The sequence below is a fragment of the Pituophis catenifer genome, unplaced genomic scaffold (genome assembly GCF_029215685.1).
Source record: "Pituophis catenifer annectens isolate HBS135680 unplaced genomic scaffold, rPitCat1.0.hap2 SCAF_14, whole genome shotgun sequence".
In the NCBI taxonomy this organism is placed as follows: domain Eukaryota; kingdom Metazoa; phylum Chordata; class Lepidosauria; order Squamata; family Colubridae; genus Pituophis; species Pituophis catenifer.
Window position 1 is genome coordinate 2,742,147 of NW_027256894.1, and position 20,082 is coordinate 2,762,228.

The 20,082-nt window shown below is 42.7% G+C and overlaps 1 protein-coding gene across 4 annotated transcripts in view; it reads right to left on the minus strand.

The window, feature by feature from the left end:
- The window catches only part of MAP2K5 (mitogen-activated protein kinase kinase 5), a 161,391-nt gene that overhangs the window by 40,698 nt on the left and 100,611 nt on the right, over window positions 1-20,082 (minus strand). For all 4 annotated transcript variants that reach the window (XM_070953374.1, XM_070953371.1, XM_070953372.1 and 1 more), the window contains 2 exons: window positions 7,786-7,812; window positions 7,429-7,461 (listed from right to left, as the gene is read on the minus strand). In XM_070953374.1, the coding sequence (XP_070809475.1) occupies window positions 7,429-7,461; window positions 7,786-7,812 (60 nt within the window). The remainder of the gene's footprint in view (window positions 1-7,428; window positions 7,462-7,785; window positions 7,813-20,082) is intronic.

The following is a 20,082-nucleotide window of genomic DNA, read 5'->3' on the forward strand; positions in this document are numbered from 1 at the left end:
ACAAGAGTTTGTTTAGTGACTGTTTGAAGTTAACAACATTGAAAAAAGTGACTTATGGCTGTTTTTCACACTTATGATCATTGAAGCATCTCTCTGGTCACATGATTAAAATTCAGATCTTGGAAACTGACTCTATATTATTATATTATATTAATTATATTATATTATATTATATTATATTATTATATTAATTATATCATATCATATCATATCATATCATATCATAATGATATCACATCATTATATTATATGAACAGAACAGGAGCCAAAAGGGACCTTGGAGGTCTTCTAGTCCAGCCCGCTGCTCAAGCAGGAGAGCCTATACCGTTTCAGACAAATGACTGTCCAGTCTCTTCTTAAAAACCTCCAGTGTTGAAGCACTCACAATTTCTGGTGGCAAAGTGGTTCCGCTGGTTAATTGTCCTCACTGTTAGGAAATTTCTTCTTAATTCCAGCTTGCTTCTCTCTTTCATTAGTTTCCAACCATTTCATTGTTTCTTGTCTGATGCTATTCCTGTCATTTATGACAGTCGCGGTGTCTCGGGGTCATGTGATCCCGTTTGGCGACCTTCTGACAAGCAAAGTCAATGGGGAAGTCAGATTCACTTAACAACCGTGTTACTAACATAACAAAGTGCAGTGATTCACTTAACAACGGTGGCAGGAAAGCCAGTAAAATGGGACAAAATCCACTTAGCATCTCTCTTGTTTATTAGGAACAGAAATGTTGGGCTGCACTGTGGTCGTAAGTCGAGGACTATAGTGTTGCCATCCTCTCCTAGCCTCTTGGTGGCCTTTTTTTCTACACGAAAGCTATTCTAGGCTCTTGTCGTGAGGCGTCTGAGGCAGCTCTCTTGCCAGTTTCCTTCTCCGCACGTCATTCTCCAGCTCTGTTGTACCCTTTCCCCAAATATCCTGACCAGAATGGCAATTCCCAAAAGCCAAGTTCTCACTTCAAAGCATCTGGGCTTGCTTTTGTTTGGAGGCCTCCCCACTGAGATCTCAGACATTGGAGAAGTCTTCGAACGCTCCCCGTTTACGTACTTCCACAGAAAAAGACTGAGTCCTGGACCACAACCCAGGACCTCACACGCGTGTTGGGAATGGCGCCATTACCCACTCACAGGTGTGAGTGGGGGACCCTGCCAGACAAGGGCAGCTGCGGATGGGTAGCAACGTGGCTCCCCCCCCACTTTGCCCTTTTGAGTTTCCGGATCTTTCCAGTCCTCATTTGCTCTCACAAAGTTGGTGCACAAGGGAGCATTTGGCCCAAGATCATCAGTCTTAGAACACTAAACACTTTTAATAGCTAAGACTTGCGTTATCATGAATGTGCTGAAAACAACAGCAGCTGCAACATATCGGAAAGCAAACAGACTTTTTCTCATGAGGTCCTTATTTAGAAAGAGACACAGACATGAGCCCATTAAGTGGGGACAATTATTCTCCCCCAACAGGGCTGCATCTTAAAAAGAGCTGAGGGAGGAAAGCAGGAAGAGAATGAGGCAGGCATTGAGGGAAGCAAAATCTGTAGGGCACCCACCGGGGCCTGAGGAGAAATGGAATTCATCGCCTGCTGAAGGCAGGGAGCCCAGAAGCCAGCGGGGCTTTCATTGCCCCATTCTGCAGCGCGTGGCGCTCAGAAGCAGGTGGTGCTCCTTGGAGCTCCTCGCTCTCGCGCGGCTCACACGCCCAAGAAGAGAAGCTCATAGTCCTCATGACTGGAGGCAGGGAGCTTCGAGGGTGAGCGGGGCATCTGTTAGGAAAAAAACACCGGAGGCTGGAAGAGCAAATGGAACAGAAAAGCGGCCACGAGAAGTCTCTGGACTTGTTTATGCAGGCAGGAAAATAACATCGTCTCCCTTTGGGGTTGGGAGATTTTAGATGGGGCTAAGCGTGGGGCTCCTTGTACAGGAGACTAAGCATCAAGCTATCCTTGCGATTATCTTTGCAATTATACCCATGCGACGTGGTGTCAGTTCTCTCTCACACAAGCACACACATAAACACGCTCTCCAGCTTGAGGTCTGCAGCATCAACTTGGTGCGCAGTCTTCATTCCAGGCCTACAACAACCGCAGAAAGCACTGACATCTGATCTCGGGATGCTGAACTCTGCCTGGAGTTCAGAAGTCAACAACTGTTGAAGAGTAATTTGCACTTATAAACATGCTGAAGCTGTTTTAAAGACTGAAGTCACGAAGATGCCCTGTCAGAAAAGAGCATTTATTCTGTCTATGGAGATTCTCAGTCGTCCAAGTCACGGTTGTCCCAAAGGTGCTTTTTCAAAAAGCCATTGGACTTTGTTTTTTCTTGAAGACCTATCTGAACTGAAGAAGCTTCTTGAATGAGAAGGGAAACGTCTTCAAGGAAAAACAAAGTCCAGTGGCCTTTTGAAAAAGCACCTTTGGGACAGTAAGAGCCCTGGTGGCACAGCAGACTAAAGCACTGTTATTAACATCAGCTGCCTGCAATTACTGCAAGTTCAAATCTCACCAGGCTCAAGGTTGACTCAGCCTTCCATCCTTTCTAAGGTAGGTAAAATGAGGACCCGGATTGTGGGGGCAATAAGCTGATTTTGTATAAATATACAAAAGTATGAAGGCTTAACGCATTGTAAGCTGCCCTGAGTCTCCGGAGAAGGGCGGCATATAAATCTTTTTTTTTTTAAAAAAAGTATTTGTTCTGGTTGGTTACATTTGAAAAATATCATGCCAAAAGTCTTTGAATGGTGTGGAATGGAGGCGCACCACATATTTCATGGGAAGCCTTGTGAGCAGGACAAGCTGTCGAGTCCTGCCGGAGCTCGCCATCGATGGGGGGTGTGGGAGAACGACAGTTCTGAACGAACGACAAGCCGAGACAAGCTCTGGCTTAACAGAAAAGTTCTGGAATTCAAGTGCAGCAGCTAACCACAAGTAGGCCATCTACCCTGCAGTCTTCTGTGTAGAGCACTGGATTTTATCAGCTTTGGGAGACACTTTGGTTTGGGCCCCTGTTGTAAAGCAAATCAGCAGCAAACCACCTTTTTAAATTTATTAAAATATTTATAACTTCCCTTTCAACTGAAAATGAGACTTTTTGCAGGTAAACAAAAAGCAAAATCCTAATGGAGATGGCAGACAATGAATTGCATCAACAGCAGGGCTGCCTTTCCAAGCTGCACCATCTTACAGACAGGTAAAAGCCAAAGAGGACAAAACCTAACCTGTATCTCTGAAAGTGAGCAAAGAGAGCACCTGTTTTGCTACCTTTGAGTGGGGAGGGGAAACAGACTCATTGCCGGGATAGATATCTGAAGTCAGGGGTCCTTGGTGCTCCCTGAGCTTGGTTGTTTTAAGTAACACCATCAGTACTACTGACTAGCACTGATGATGTTACCTAGTTGGCAGGGGTGGGTTCTAAATTTTTTTACTACCGGTTCTGTGGGTGTGGCTTATTTTGTGGGCGTGGCTTGATGGTCATGTGACAATTATTTAGGATTTAGCAGAGGTACTGGTCTACCAGGCTTTTAACTGCTCGCAGAGCTGTACCAATCTACCCATTTATTTTTGCAGGCACTGGTCTACTCATTTGTTTTCTTTTAACACTGATCAGCTGTAGGGCGACAAGAGTTTAAACAGTTTTTTTCCCTCTAGCCATCAGCTGGGACTCAGGAGGCAGCAATAGATTGGGGGTGGGACCAAATAAAAGGGAAGAATAACGCGGGGTTTGGGGGGCAGAACAGGTTCGGTGACATCATATCATCACCGCTACCGGCTCGGGAGAACCGGGCCGAACAGGGAGGAACCCACCACTGCTAGTTGGGTAAAGAAACGTCTGCAAGAAAAATCTCTGAGCTCAGAGAGCACCAAGGACCCACCAATTCAATCCTGAGATACAAATATTCCCCTTTACAGATATCTGAAGAACGCAATCCTATCATACGCCAACTGTTTTATTTCCCAAGACTAAACAAAGAGAGGCAGTTTTCGCTTAACAACCAGTTGCTTAGTGATTGTTTCAAGTTACAATGGATCTCCCCAGAACTACTTTTTGATGTTCAGATGGGCACATCCCCCCCTCTGGGTCATATGTTTGCATTTTCGGTACTTGGCAATGACGCAGATTTAGAACCATTTGCAGTGTCTCACGGTTGCATAACCATGATTTTCAGTGTCTTTAGCTGGTTTCTGCCATTTACTTCCAGTTTCCGGGAATAATTGCCAATTGGGAAAATGGATTTGTTTAATGACATTTGCTTAACAACCGCTGCAAAAAATATTGTAAAACTGGGTGTGGTCACGGGGCTGAGAGAGAGGGGGGCTGGCCAAAGTCAGCTACTTGGCTTTGTGCCTAAGGCAGCACTAGAACTGGTTTCTAACCAGCACATCCAGGTGGCTCTCCTGATTATTAATATAATGGTGAAATGTAAGCTAGATGGTATTATAAAATGAACTCCTAATTAGCAGGATGATTGCTTAGTCCATAAATAATAGTTTGGGGTGTCTAATATTTTAGATGAAAACGAAATAAGATTTTAAAAGACTTGATAAGTTTGAGCAGGAGGATAAATTTCAATGGCAAGAAATATTTTAAATCTTCTGCTTCTGCAAGAAAAATGAATGACACAAGCACAGGAAATCTTAATTTGGCAATAGTACACGTGAAAACAATTTGGATGTTTTAGTAGGTTGCAAATGGAACTTAAGTCAATAGCGTGATGAAACTCTTAAAAGGGTAAATGTTAACTGGGGGAGCATTGAGTCCAGATCACAGGAAGTAATTGCCCCAATAAATTAATAAAGTAATCAAAGACAGAAGCAACCTGGAATTAAGAAGAAACTTCCTATGAGTGAGGACAATTAACCAGTGGACAGAAGTTGCCTTCAGATGTTGTGGGTGCTTCATCACTGGAGGTTTTTAAGAAGAGACTAGACAGTCACTTATCTGAAATAGTATAAGTTCTCCTGCTTGAGCAGGGGGCTGGACTAGAAGACCTCCAAGGTCTCTTCCAGCTCTATTCTATTCTGGCCCATTATTCTGAGGTAGGACACACATAGAAACTGCAGGGAATATTAGTAGGGTAAGAAATATTAACTATATCTTGGACTCACCCAATCCGTTCTTGCCTGCTAAAGACTGCTATCTATGATGAGAAAGGGTCAAGGGGACAATAATTGACCAAATCCTTAAAGATGTCTTGTCTATGTCTTCAAATCATAACAAGTGAATCTATCCTCACAGTTTGCATGAACTCCAGGATCTATTGGATTCAGAATCATATCAGGGTCAGATCAGAATGTTTTAAATAGCGAAGTTTATCAACTGAAACTCTTTCACAGCATTCAGGAGTCTCTAGAATTGTGCAAGTCTCCAAAACAAACAATCTTATAAAGGTTCCTTTATTACATTCCTGAAGGAAATGTTATACAGGGAGAAACCATATATATATGGTATATGTATATGTGTATATATATATGATATATATGATATATATGATATATGATATATGATATATGATATATGATATATGATATATGATATATATATATATATATATAGATAGATAGATAGATAGAGAGAGAGAGAGAGAGAGGGAGGGAGGGAGGGAGGGAGGGAGGGAGGGAGAGAGAGAGAGAGAGAGAGAGAGAGAGAGAGAGAGAGAGAGAGAGAGAGAAGAATGTGCCAGTCTGACAAGCAATCAAAGAGAGAATGAAAGGGATGTGAAGGCAGTAGAACTTCAGCAGTGGCCATGCAGAAATCTGATAAAATGAAATACAGATACAGATAAAAATAAAAATACAGTAAAAATACAGATAAAAAAAGACATTTCAGCAGACGTTTCAGCAGAACAATGGATCCTGTTAGAAGACTGCAAGTGGTTCAAGAATTTGGACAGACCTGTCCAGATCCGAGACCTGGTCTTTGTCTCAAAATACAACCCAACTCCTCCGAGTAGGGTCCTCAGTCTTATTCAGGAGTAACTGCTCAAGATATGCCCCGCCCCTCCTTTGTTCACCTTGCACTCGCAACAAACAAAAGCCTCTCACCTGAGTGATTATTTTTTCCTCTGGATCCCCCCTCTTGCCTCCGGTGGCTTCAATAAGCTGTTCCTGCAGCTGGCCACAATTCTCACGGTTTCTTCCAGATTCCATTCACTGGTTTTCCCCGGTTCCTAAGCTGCATCCTCCCACCAACCAACCCACCCGCGTTTTTCCTTCTTCAGTAAAGACCTGGTGGGGGCTGAAAGGAGCTCCGGCCTGTCCTGTTTGATTCCCTTGCTTTCCCCACCACAGAAGGCTTGGAGCAACACGGTCTATCTGGAGAAGAACGGAGACCACTGAGGGATGGTCTGCAGTAACCTCCTCCAAGCTAAAGCAGAAATCAACGGGTTCGCTGAGTTCAAGGAAAGAAGGCCCTTCTGCCATCCTATGTACCCTGAAAGGGGCACATCCAGTCCCTTTGCTGCGTAGTGTCCTCTGAAATGCAGGGGCTGCTGCTGCCCCTTCTCACCCAGGGGTCTAAGACAACTCGCTGCGGCCAATTCACCACACCCAACTTCCCACAGGACAACTGGCGACAGGACAATTCAACGCTGTATTAATCATTTCATTCAGGTACTTTTATTATTGGTGACCACGTTTTTGCCGAAATTATTGTAACTCTTGTATGTCCGGATTGACTTTATTTTATTGTTTTTGGTCAGGGTTCTGTCAAAATTAATTTAACTTTTGTGCTTGTTGAATTGTCTCGTGCTGAGCTGTCCTGCGGCCAGGTGACCATGGGGAATTGGCAGCGGTGAGTTGTCCCAATCCGGTCACCCAGGGCAGCAGGTGGGCATTTGCCCGTGTGCTGAAGGAGACACCAGCATCTTGAAGCTTGGATAGGGAGGAGCTCCTGCAGGAAACCTCCAGACTGGGATGAAATGATAATGAAAGGTCCAGATTTTGCAGAAGAGACACGTCAACAACCACTTTCTCCCACAAGACGCCTCCTTCCAATCTGTTCTTGTTTACCACTCAACTCTGACCCCCGTTAATGGGGCTCCCTTTTTTCAGTGCACCTCAAGCCAGCCTCCTTCAGAAGCCAAATCGCAGCTTGCCTTGCTTTGCATTACCTCATCTGGCAAGGCGGAGAGGTGATCAATTAATGCAGGGCTGGCTTCTACGGTCTCCCTTTTCCTTTCCAAGGAGGGGGAAGAAAAAGAGAGAGAGGGAGAGATTTTCCTGAAAACAGCCTCATTTCCCCCAGAATTCAAGAGGAAGACTCAGGAAACGGCACAAAGCAGAACAAGGCCAAGCAGAGTCGACGGCTCAGAGCTGCACAAGGCAACTTGTCTCGCTGTTGAGGACGTCGGGCCATTGTGCTTCATTAGGAAACAAAATATAAGCTTTCCAGTCCATTAGGGATGACTTTAGGAGTGAAAGCACATAAGACAGCGACTCACCTCATCAACAATGCACTGGAGTAACTGGAGAGGCTGTGATGGAAAGGGGGGGGGGGAACAGGGGAGAGAAGTATTAGGCTATATGCAATATCTTTACATGGAGTGGAAAAGGAAAAAAAATCATTAATGCAATAAAATATAGCAAGATTAATCAACAGCAGCAAACTCTTATAAAAACATCGTGGCTCAGGATGTCCTATTATTTCTAATGGTACCTAATCTAATACAGGCAGTTAAAGGTTTGCTTTTTCCGCAAAATGCAATTTGCTAAGTTTAAAACAAGGCATTCAAGCATGCGAAGAAGCAGCCATCAGGAAAAAGAAAAGTGAATTTTTTTCCCAAACTCATAAAGCTTACCATTAAAGATCCCTGGTTTTTCTGAATCTGAAAAGGGGGGAAAAAAAGGGGAGGCAATATGTAATTAGCATGTCATAATCAAAATGACTCACTTGGACACATTATGATCACTGAGAGAAAATTATTGTATCGCTGGTGGCAATTTGTGGGCATGTGTTAACACAATTTACATAATGAAAATACACAAATGTTAATAGCTCGCTTCTCATTTATAGGCGAAAGTCAGCAGAATGTTAATTTCACACAACACTTTTTAGTACCCTCCAGGTTGTATTAGAATAGGGAGAAAAAGCATAATCCATTTCAAAAGGCTGTTTACGATTCAGATATAAATAATGTTTTATATTGCTAGATTGTGAGCACTGCGCTTAATGTTGCAATCATTGCTAATGTTATGAAGCTCACTCTTTTTAAATTAAAAACCGATTTATTTAAAATTGAAATTAAATCATAGTCAGAAATTAGAATTTTGGATTACTGCCAGGGTCTGCTCATAATCCCCTCTTTTTTTTTTTTAAGAAAACTTTAATTATGTAGCTGAACTATCTGCCTGTACTTGGTGAATACTAGTTGATGCTCCACTTTTGAGAGTTTACTACACGCTCTCAAACCCCAAAGCTACTTTCCGTATCCCTACTTTAGGTTCGAGAAATGCATGTCTTTGGGGCAATTCCCCTATTCCCAATGGCCTTGATGGGTGCCTGCAAGACTCAAGCCGCGATTTGAACTAAAATCGTATAGGGGTCTCCTCCAAGTCCCTTCCAACTCTATTCTACCTTCTATGGACGAATCAAATCACTCCAGCAATCTGGGCTTTTGGTAACCTGCTCAGAAAGTCAGTTTCGTGGGCAGGAGAGCCACGGATGGACCAAGAGACCTGAAGGTGTCCTTCCGTAGGTGAAGTCCCTGCTAGCTGCCAGTAATTCATCCAACCTTTTGCACAGATCAACACGTCCCCACAGTTTTCTAGTATGCTATTGGACGCCCTTTTATTTATTCACTAGAATTTATAGTCTACCCCATGCCAAGGGGAGTTTTACTAAAAAAAAAAAAATCTAAAAAGTCCAAACTAAGTTAATAAAAAGGCTGTGAGGTCACAAAGCCTACTTAAAAAGATTTCTGGGATACACGGAAAGGCAGGAACCTAAAACATCTTTATTTTTCTTGCAATGGTTGACCCTTCCCATTCAATATTCCCAGCTCAGCAATGTCAGAAATGATGAATGGCTGGTATGCTGACCATCGGCTTCATGGGCTCTTTCTTCTCAATTTGCTGGAGGCTTTCTCTCTTAAGTAAAAGTTTGCCCAGGTAATGATGCACAATGGAACCCAGCCCAAATCCATAGCTGAACATACGCCCCCACCCCACTCCAAGAGAGTGGGAAGGGCGGATTCAGGAAAAATGGTTTCTCTTAACCAGGAGTGTTAAACTCAATTTCACTGAGGGCTGCATCAGGGTTGTGTTTGACCTGGGGGGGGGGGGGGGCTGGCGGGGCATGGCTAGGGTGGGCATGGCCAGCTCAACATCACTTGTGTCGGGGGCACCTGTGGTGGCCCGAGCCCTCTGCCAGCAAAAATGGGCTCCCGAGTTCCATCGTTGCTTACAACGTCCTCCTGCAACCCTCCGCCAGCAAAAACAGAGCTCGCGAGGATTCCCATGGTCATGTAATCACGATTTAGGCACTTGGCAAGTGGTTATGTATTTACTTTTTTCCCCTACTAATTTTATTAAGAAATATATTAAACAGGTCAAATATGAGAAATTAATACAAAAATACATAAAAAAGAAAAAGGAAAAAGTGTAGGAAAAAAAAATGTTCCAAGGAAGTAGTAAGAAAAAGAAACTTTCTCCTTCATCCCCAGCAAGTATATTCAACATTAAGAATTGATCACTGTCTCTTAAAATACAACCAAATGCATCTTCATTCCATACTTCACCCCATTTCCTCTAAACTTATTTCTAAATCTTCAACTCTCCTTATACATCAGCAAAGGTCCAGTAAAAATTAAGAGACACCTAGCAACATAAATACATAATCTCTGTTTCCATTTAATCTAAATCCTGCTCATCCCTCGCTTTAATAATAAAAACCTAATCCCAATTAATAATTAAGTATTCTAAAAAATTAAACACTGTTAAACATTACCAGAATTAAGTAAATAAGTAAATAAGTAACCCTTATTTACATATAAAAAATAACATAGATATTGCAAGATAAGCCATTTCACCCGGTGAAACATTTTTAAAAAATGCTATCCAGTCAAAATAAGCATCACAAGAGATAGCAAATTGTTATTTATCCATAATCAAATAAACCAACTATGTACTTTTTTTTCCTTCTTCCTCCTGGCCATCATTCAGTCCCACAGATAAAATTCTAATTTCCTGTTTTCTTCTGTCTCTTTTCTCAAAATTGTTGCCATCTTTATCCATTTGTAGCTTTTTTTTAAAAAAAATTTTTTTATTTATATGCCGCCCTTCTCCGGAGACTCAGGGTGGCTTACAATGCGTTAAGCAATAGCCTTCATACTTTTGTATATACCTGCTTAGTAGGGCTTTCAGCCCCCCACAAGCGGTGTTCTTTTTTATACAAAGTCAGCTTATTACCCCCACAATCCGGGTCCTCATTTTACCTACCTCGGAAGGATGGAAGGCTGAGTCAACCTTGAGCCTGGTGAGAATTGAACTCGCAGTAATTGCAGGCAGCTGGAAGCTAAATACTACCTTTAACAGTAGCATTAGTCTGCTGCGCCACTCAGGCTTCTGTGTAGAAACTCCAGTACATTCAGCTTCAAAGGGTAATCCATATTACTCCTTCGATACATTATTTATATATTTTGTCTGCCATGTATTTACCATCATTGCAGCTCCCAGTCACGTGATCGCCATTTAAATTAGAACAAATGAGCTGGAAGGAACCTTGGAGGTCTTCTAGTCCAGCCCCCTGCTCAAGCAGGAGAACCTATACCATTTCAGATCAGTGACTGTCCAGACTCTTCTTAAAAACCCCCAGTGATAGAGCCCCCACCACTTCTGAAGACAATCTGTTCCACTGGTTAATTGTCCTATTAGGAAATTTCTCCTTAATTCCAGGTTGCTTCTCTCCTTGATTAGTTTCCATCCATTGTTTCTTGTCCTGCCTTCTGGTGCTTTGGAGAATAATTTGACCCCCTCTTCTTTGTGGCAGCCCCTCAAATGCTGGAACTCTGCTATCATGTCACCCCTAGTCCTTATTTTCTCTAGACTAGCCAAACCCAAATCCTGCAGCCGTTCTTCATGTGTTTTATTCTCCAGGCCTTTGATCATCTTAGTTGCTCTTCTCTGAACTTTTTCCAAAGTCTCAACATCTTTTTTGTAGTATGGGGACCAAAGCTGGTTGCAGAATTCCAATTCTTACTATAGAGTTTTATAAAGCGGTACTAATACTTCACGTGATTTTTATTCTATGCCTCTGTTTATACAAGCCATTTGTGACTTTCTCAGCTGGAGTCTGACAACCACAGTCAATGGGGAAAGCTGGATTCACTTAACAACTGGAGTCAAAAAAAGTCATAAAATCAGGCAATCATGTGAGGACTCCCAGCTGCATTACTTAGCGATGGAAGTTCCAGTCCCAATTGTGGTCCTAAGTCAAGGACTACCTGTATGGTGATTCCCAGCAAAGAAACCTATGAACTTTCCCCAATCTAGGTATCCTGCAGAGCAACTGGGAATGCTGGGAGCTGCAGTCCTAACATCTCTAGGCAGGCCAAGTTAGGGAAGCCTGTACAGGTAGTCCTCAACGTACGACCACAATTGAGCCCAAAATTTCTGTTGTTAAGCGAGACATTTGTGAAGTGACTTTTTCCCGATTTTACGACCTTTCTTGCCACAGTTGTTAAGTGAATCAGTGCAGTTGATTAGTTAGTAACCCAGTTGTTAAGTGAATCTGGCCTCCCCAGATTTGATTTGCTTGTCAGAAGGTCGCCAAAAGGGGATCACATGACCCTGGGACACAGCAACGGCCGTAAGTATGAACCATTTGCCAACCGCCTGAATTTCGATCACCTGACCGTGGCGATGCTGCAAAGGTCGTAAGTGTGAAAAATGGTCATAAGTCACTTTTCGTGATTTATGTCGTTAAACTTTGAATGGTCACTAAATGAACTGTTGTAAGTTGAAGACTACCTGTATTCTATTGCTCTGGTTTCGATGACAGTAGGGCTGTGGGGATATGCCCCACATTTTTCTTACCCCACCATCTATCTCCTACAGTGGGAACCGGAGGGGCAGAAGATGCAACACAAGAGGGCAACTGGAACCAACTTCTGTGTCCTCAGCTGAACCCATTTGGAGCTACCAGGCCCAAATTTAGCAGGAAATAGCACCGGGGGGGGGGGGGTTAAAGTTAAGCGTTTTACATGTTTCCTCTTTATTTTACTTGATGCAACGTCCATTCCAGGTATCTGAATACAATCGACCCTTCTCCTGCTTCCAGTCTACTGCCTGGGTGGAGAAAGCAGGACATTTTGCACAGTTTCAACACTAAGAAGGAAGGGACCCAGCTAGGATAATGGAAGAAGATGAGCTAAAACCCAGCAAAAGTATTTCACCAGGAGAAGCAGTCAGTATAAAATATATGTGCTGGGAGGATGGATGAAAATGAGGGTGGGGTGGCGTGTTCATAGATGCCACGGCAGGAGGGCCCAGAATATCTGGTGGGAGGGAGCATTCAGGGAGGTTTTGCCTTCTCATCCAAAGAAGCTTCTTGGATGAGAAGCGAAAAGTCTTCAAGGAAAAACAAAGCCCGATTGCCTTTGAAAAAGCACCTTTGGGACATCCCCAGAAGCAGGGGTGAAATCCAGCAGGTTCTGGAGAACCGGTAACGGAAATTTTGAGCAGTTCTGAGTACCGGCAAATACCATCTCTGGCTGGTCCCAGAGTGGGGTGGGAATGGAGATTTTCCAATATCCTTCCCCCAGGAGTGGGGTGGGGATGGGGATTTTGCAGTATCCTTCCCCTGCCACGCCCACAGAACCGATAATAAAAAAAATTGAATTTCACCACTGCCCAGAAGGAAGGTTGGGTGGGTGGGTGGGAAAACTGGTTAAAAATGCAAGAAGTTTCAGATATTTCATGTAATAGTTAAATTCATGGATGTTTTACTTTTGCAAAATACATGCTTGACCTGCACCCAATTCTAGTTCTTTATTTCTTCCTCTGTTATTCTTCCTTGAATAACAATAACAACAACAACAAAAGCCACTTTCTTCAGTCAAGGAACTCTAAAAGAATCCCTTCTTCTGCTCAGGGAACAACCCAACCATTTTTTCATCCTGCTTTCCTTAATATTTGGCTCCTCTCCTGGAGGTTTCCTTAAATACAGTTGTAGCAACTCCTCATAGTAATAAATCTGGTGGTATGCCAGATTAGCAGATCATAAAACAAAAACCAAAAATGAAGTGCAGTAGAATAGCATAAAGTGCAAAGTTACACTGAAAACGTACTTTTGCAACACCTTCTAAGCCCGTGATGGCGAACCTATGGCACGTGTGCCACAGGTGGCACACAGAGCCCTCTCTGTGGGCACGCGAGCCGTTGCCCCATGCGCACATACCTCCCACCAACCAGCTGGTCTTTGGGTCTCTGCCGCGCCTGCACGGGGGCACACACATTGAATTTTGGGGATGCGTGTGTGCGCTTTGGGCACTCAAGTGCCGAAAAGATCAGCCATCACTGTTCTAAGCTCTAAATACTAAAAATAAAGCTGCCTTTCTTTGGTTATATTAACATGACAATTCACTTCTATAAATAATCTGTTTTGGGATCAAAGCAACACTTGTTCTTTTTTCATGCCAACATATGAATCTCATACTTGTGATGTTGTACTTCTGCCTCCCTCCCTCATTCACTCACTCACTCTCTTCAGCTACCCAGTTATGGAAATACATGTAAAACTATGGGAAGCTCTCTGCTGAAACACTCTGGGAATAAAAAGATAATCCTTCAAATGCCTTGTTCTGAACACGGCACTCAGAATTATTCCACAAAGCAATCCATTTTTCCACAGCACTTGAGCTCTGTAGGTATACCGTGCCAGAAAAAGCTACATTGCGTTTCCCTCTATTTGGGTAGCCCATGCTATCCAAACAAACAAAGTGATATTATGCATCTTCTACTATGATATTACTGAAAAGCCGACAGTTAATTGTATCTGTACCCATTCCACTGACTCACGGAAAATGTATGTAAGCAAGTCTGATGTGCTGTAATGCAACAGTGTCATGATTTATTCTTAAATGGGAAAACTATACTGAATTTTAAACTGTATTTTGGTAAGAACAGAAGATGTCAGTTCATGAAAATCTACATATTTGTAGGTGTTCTGTACATATTCAGTGAGAAAACCCGTGTAAAATGAACTTTAAGTTTTTTTTTTTAAATTGAAAGAGTAAATAATAGATTAACTCCTTTATTTTCTGTGAAGACTAATAAAATATAGCTCTTCTTTTCTTACAATTCACCATGGAAAACAGCATTATTTTGACATCAACATGTGAACAATGTTTAATGTCTTTTAAATGGTTCCAAACAGTTATACGTTAAATGACAACAGATTTCGCTGTTATTCTGAAACTGGCTGTTTGCTGCTCTTCAATTATTCCACAAAATAAATGTTTAAATGATACTTCAATCAATTGAAAAAGGAAAATATCAGCGAAGCAGCTTTTCTAGTTAAACAAAATTATATGTCCTTTCTCTCTTCCTTTGACAAGGAGCTCTTACATCAAAATGAAAACAGGCCAAACATGGTCAATATTATGGATTACACACAAGAAAAAGAACCTTGGAGCTTGCTAGTATGAAGGAGCCGGAGCAACAGCTTCAATTAAAACCAGCCAATTACTCACCCCTTTAAGATGCTGCAAATAAATGAATTGCTTTTAAATGGAAGTCCTTGGATGAAGGGTTCTTTGACCCACCATTCAATTGCACTAACAGGAATCATAATGAGGGAGGAATTGCTGAAACAAAATATTTCTTTTCTCCCCACCCCCAAAAGGGAAAAAAATGGCTTTTGAATCAAGAGCTTTTTGCAAAATGTTTGGTATTGCAAAAGGAAGAAGGTCTATGGAGATTCTCAATCATCCAGGTCTTGGTTGTCCCAAAGGTGCTTTTTCAAGAGACAACTGGACTTCCTTTGTTTTTGCTTGAAGACGTTTCGCTTCTCACCCAAGAAGCTTCTTCAGTTCTGACTGAACGGTGGAGAATGGAAGAATCTATATTCCTTGCAGTCATCTGGTCATTAGCACTCTTTCTAAGAGTCGTTGAGGCCACTTGGAAGTTTATCTGTGCCTTAAGGGTCACCTGGATAGTGCAAATGGGTGTGGAACCTTCTTGGAACTGCGGGAGGGACAACACAGTCCTTTCCTTCCATTCTCATCAGGAATCATATTGGAGACGCAACATCCCCAACTCCCTGGACCCATTTCAATGGGAATCTGGGGTTTCATATCCCCCCCCCCCAAAGAGACAGCTTGTCTTTTCAGGTGCCAAAAAGCTTCTGGTCAGTTTTGTCAGCAGCACCCCTCCTGGGATACTTTGGATCCAGCCCCTCCAGACAGAATTAAGGGAAAACGTGGGCCTGACCTTGGAGACAGATTGGTATCTCTGATTCATGCAGGAAGCAGTGATGAAACATCTAATTGGTTGGTCTTAAGAAAGCCATTTCACATTGTTTACATTTTGGAAGTCTTACATTGGTTGTCTTCTGACTAATATTGGTACTGAGGACAGAGGGTAATCTTTAAAGGCCTGTTCAGGTGGACGTCTTTCCTTCGAGAAGATCAGACAGCAGATCCATTCCTCCCATGGAAGAAGATGCTTTATTCAGGAGCCAAGAGAGGGACTTCAAGGGAGGAGATGAGATTTCTCCAATGTGGAATGCTGACTCTGGATGGGTTGGGCTTCTCGGTATCAGGTTAAAATCTTTTGAGTTACACAGACATTTTAAAATAATCTTTAAACAATTTAACATTTAACTATCCTTTAAATGCTGGTTATTTTTAACCTTCACAATATACATATATTTGGGGGCTCATCACCTTCCTGATGCCCATCCAGTTTTCTGTATCTCACTCTTCATTTTACATAGTCGCAAAGTTTCTGTGGTTGGTTTTGCAAGGTAGTCGTTGTGTATATAGCTTTTATTCTTAGTGATCATTTGAGATAAAATGGTCTACCTCAATGAATGAATACAAATATTATGGGACAGATAATAATTTCATTATTGCAGACCTTCAGAATATGCAAACCTTCACAAAATATGCACATTTAATCTCTCTCTGTGATTAAGAGTCTGCTGGGGTCATTGTGTAGAAAGTCCATTTATAATCTTTTCAACTGAAGAGAAAGTCCTGGAGACTCAATTGAAATCACATAGACCAGAATGAGAAAGAAGCTCCTTGGAACAGGAAAAAGTTTCATTGCAAATTTTTCGAAGATGAATTTCCAGGATGAAATAAAGAGTTTTGCAATCATGTCTTGCACTTTGGATTGTGGATTTATAAACTGTTAATATTACTAAAACGGAGAAATTCTAATGTAGGAAGAACAGCTGAGTAATGTCCTCATTTGGAGGCCAGAAGACGAAGAGAGGGAGAGAGCTCTTCCCACCCTTGTGATTATCCATCTTTGTGAAGGTACAATCTGGACAACGGTTTCCCTCCCCAACAAGAGCTGCCTGCTTAAGGCTGTATTTGTGCAAAAGATTCTCTCTTCCACCTTGGAACATCACGTCGTTCACTCCGTGGTGGGCTCTGGATCAGAGGCTCAGCCTTTCCACCCACAACTCCTCTCAATTAGCTGCACTTTGGATGGCGACCTCCCTTTACAAACAACCTAAACAAGGCACAGGCTGCCTTGTGTCCTCAAACCCTCTCGATTACTCACACTTTTGTTTCCGTGGCACTGGACGCTGCTGCCTCTGTCCGCAGCAAAGCAATATGTCATCATTTTGCTGAGCTAACCGGCCTCACAGTCTTGTCCCTTTGAGTTAGGCGCAAGACAGCAACACTCCATCAACCCGTTTGGCCACAGCCAGGCAGGAAAAGGCTGGCAGGAGAGATGGGAAATGGCCTCCCGTTTGCAAACCCTGGCTTGCAATTGGCCATGATTAAAAAGGAGAACAAAAGTTGCCCTTTGGAAGGCAAAGCGCAGACAAGGCTCCTTGCGCTGGTCTCTCACCTTGGCAGATTTGCAATCAGGCATTTCAAGGCCGGCTTGATGATTGCGTGAAAAGGCTGGCTCTGCATTTGCCACTTCTTCCTTTTTGGGGAGGAGGGGGAGGAGGGGGAGAGCTTCTTTTCTCCCTCCCGTCTTCTACTTATCATGCTCCTTATTTGAAACAGATTTTTAACAGATAATCTTGCTCATTATAACAATATCTCGCTTGCATTTTATTCAAATAATTCTTAAAAACAGCTTTAAAAGCCGTTTGGAATAAACACCAAGCTTCCCATCAATCAAAAGCAAAAAAATTTCCGCTGGCGGTTGTATAAACATCAGATCAACTCACTGATGTCTTCAAGGATTTCAAACTGAACCATAAAAAACTCCATTAACTTCTGACAAAGAATGCAAATTAATCGCAACATGGGGTGAGATGAAATTAAAGGCTCTATTCTAATCAATGACAAGGCAGGATGAAATATTTACTTCTCTCTCTCTCTCTCCCTCTCTCTCTCTCCCCTCTTCTCCATGCTTCCTGTATTCAGGTTGGACTCCACAAAGTGAAGCTACATGGCAGGTGCGATTGTCTCAAACTTGGACAAAATCCGCTTGCAGAGATGCACCAGCCACCCACACCCTCACCCAAATCTCAGGTGCAGACGATTTGTTATTCACACTCTCTTGTGCCAGTGGAAGAAAGCCTGGCACAGACAGATGCACAAGGAACCCGAAATGACAGCTCTGCCCTCCGGAAGTGCGATCACTACAGGAAAATCTAGTACAGCCTCCAGGTGAAATGTCTGGTGCTCCATATGGAGCAGAGAAAATTAACAACAAGATGGAAATCTCACAAGCAGCAGGGAGCTGGAATTTTTTTTATGGAAAAAAAATGAAATTTAAAGATGAAGGAGAAGTAATAAATTAATGGGGTGTGAAAACATTCAAAGCTTTACAATACCAGGGGCACTATTTACTCAGATTTTTTTTTTAAAAGAAGGAGGGGGCCAAGCATCCTTCCTTCCAAACTTCAAATCGTTTGATGTAATTTATTAACAAAGATCTGCAAGTGTATCCGAAAACAGGGGGAAGGGTCTTTAGCCAGATTCAGAAGAAATCACTTGAACATATTCCTCACAATCTCTGGCAGCCAAAAAGCGGCATCTCCTCTCAAGGCGACCGAGGGATTCGCCCGGCCTCTAACCGAGAGCAGTTTAAGCACCAGCAGGGACAATTTTTAACCATTTCTCAAAATTTCCTGACGATAAGACGTGGCACTGCCCTGTGCCACCTTTTTATCTAATCGAGACAGCTGGTATCTCTTAAAGAAAAGAGGCAACCTTAATTTCCTGCAGGTTTCTCCAAGACTTGACCCTTGCAAGTATCCTACATAACTCCATGTAGCTCCATGGACCAGGAAAATTACTGTATGTCAAACCCATCCTTGGTACCACAAGTGCACAACTAGAGATGGGGGGGGGGGCAAAGTAGAAAAGTGAAACTAATTTTAAAAGGATGATTCTGTGGTTTGGTTGCTTAGATGATTCACTTAACATGTGGAACATGACTATATCTCTGTCAGGATAGAAGGGTTCTTCTAAATCTCTTTTTGGGGGAACAAAACACTTCGACTCCGGAATTTAGAGTGGTTAAAACTGCCATTCTTTCAGAACATTTGTTTATCCTTGCCAACAAATGCTTGACAAGGATCACCATTATAAATAAGCATCAAACATCTCCGCAATTTGCTGGATTTAGCAAACTGTGGCGTTTGCTTGTAAAAAACACCTGGCGGTAGCAGTGTTTCATCTAATTATCACAATATTTAAATGTTTTCTATGCAAACTGACAATTGCAAATAAACTGCAAACGGAAAAAAGGACAATAAAATTCACCCTACATCAGAAACAGCATCCTAATATAAATGTTTTGACATCTTGTTTTCGTGCCTAGGAACAAGGAGCACATCGTACATAAAGTATACACAGAATTTTTAAGGGAGGCTTTTCTGCCCTGGGCCTTCTCCACAGACACCGGAGGCTCTTCATCCCTCTCTCTGATGGAGTCCTCACACGGTGAAAAGCAAACAGCCTGGTAGCTGATCTGTCTGTTACCAAAACAAAGAACAGATGGAAACGGGGCTTCCTGCCCCAAAGAGATTCACTTCTAGCCTCTTAACACAAAGCAGGCAAGAGAAAGAGGTGGAGGAATCTGAACTGGTTCGAAGAGAAGACGCACTTCACAGAGCTGTCACTCAACATTCTTTCCAAGAACTTCTTGGGGGTTTTGGGGGGGGGGTGTACCTACCCCTATGCTGCAGTCCAGCTTGCTGAGAAACCTGAGGTTGTTGCAGTGCAATCCTGAAATGTTTCTGAGCTCAACTGTAGCTTTCGCTCCCAAACAGAGAAGACTGTTGTACAGGTAGTCCTTGACTTATAACTGGCCACTCAGCGACTCTTTGAAATTATAACAAATTCTGAAAAAGGTACTTATGGCCTGGATTTGGAACTCTGAAGTCCGCCCCCTCCCTGTGGTCACGTGACTGAATTTGGGGCGCTTGATAACCGCTTGCATTTACGGCCATTTACAGAGTCCTGTGATCACATGACTGTGGTTTACTTTTCTAGTCCGGTTTCTGGGCAAAAAATGCCCATTGCAGACAAGGGGTTTGCTAACTGACCACGGTGTTCACTTTGCAATTGCCATGTCCACTTAACGACCATGGCAAAAAGGATTGTAAAATTGGGTGCTATCACGTGATGACTCGCTTAACGGCCAACATGATTTATGACTGTTCAACCAGAGACAGGCTGAGGGCCCCTGATGCTTCTCTTGCTGAGGTTAGCTAATTCCCATAGTTATAAGAAGTATCAAAAAGTCCTTCTCCAGGGCTATCCAGAACAACAGGGAGAGCCCCCCATTTTCTTTTGCACATTTTTAATTTTGCTATGTTGAAAGCCATCATTCACCTGTTGAACAGGCACCTGGCTACTATTCAGCGTCCTTTGAAAGACCCCATTTGCTCCTGAGCCTTTTCCAACTTTGCTGGTCACTATAATAAGTATCCTTCCTCTGTCACCAGGCACTTT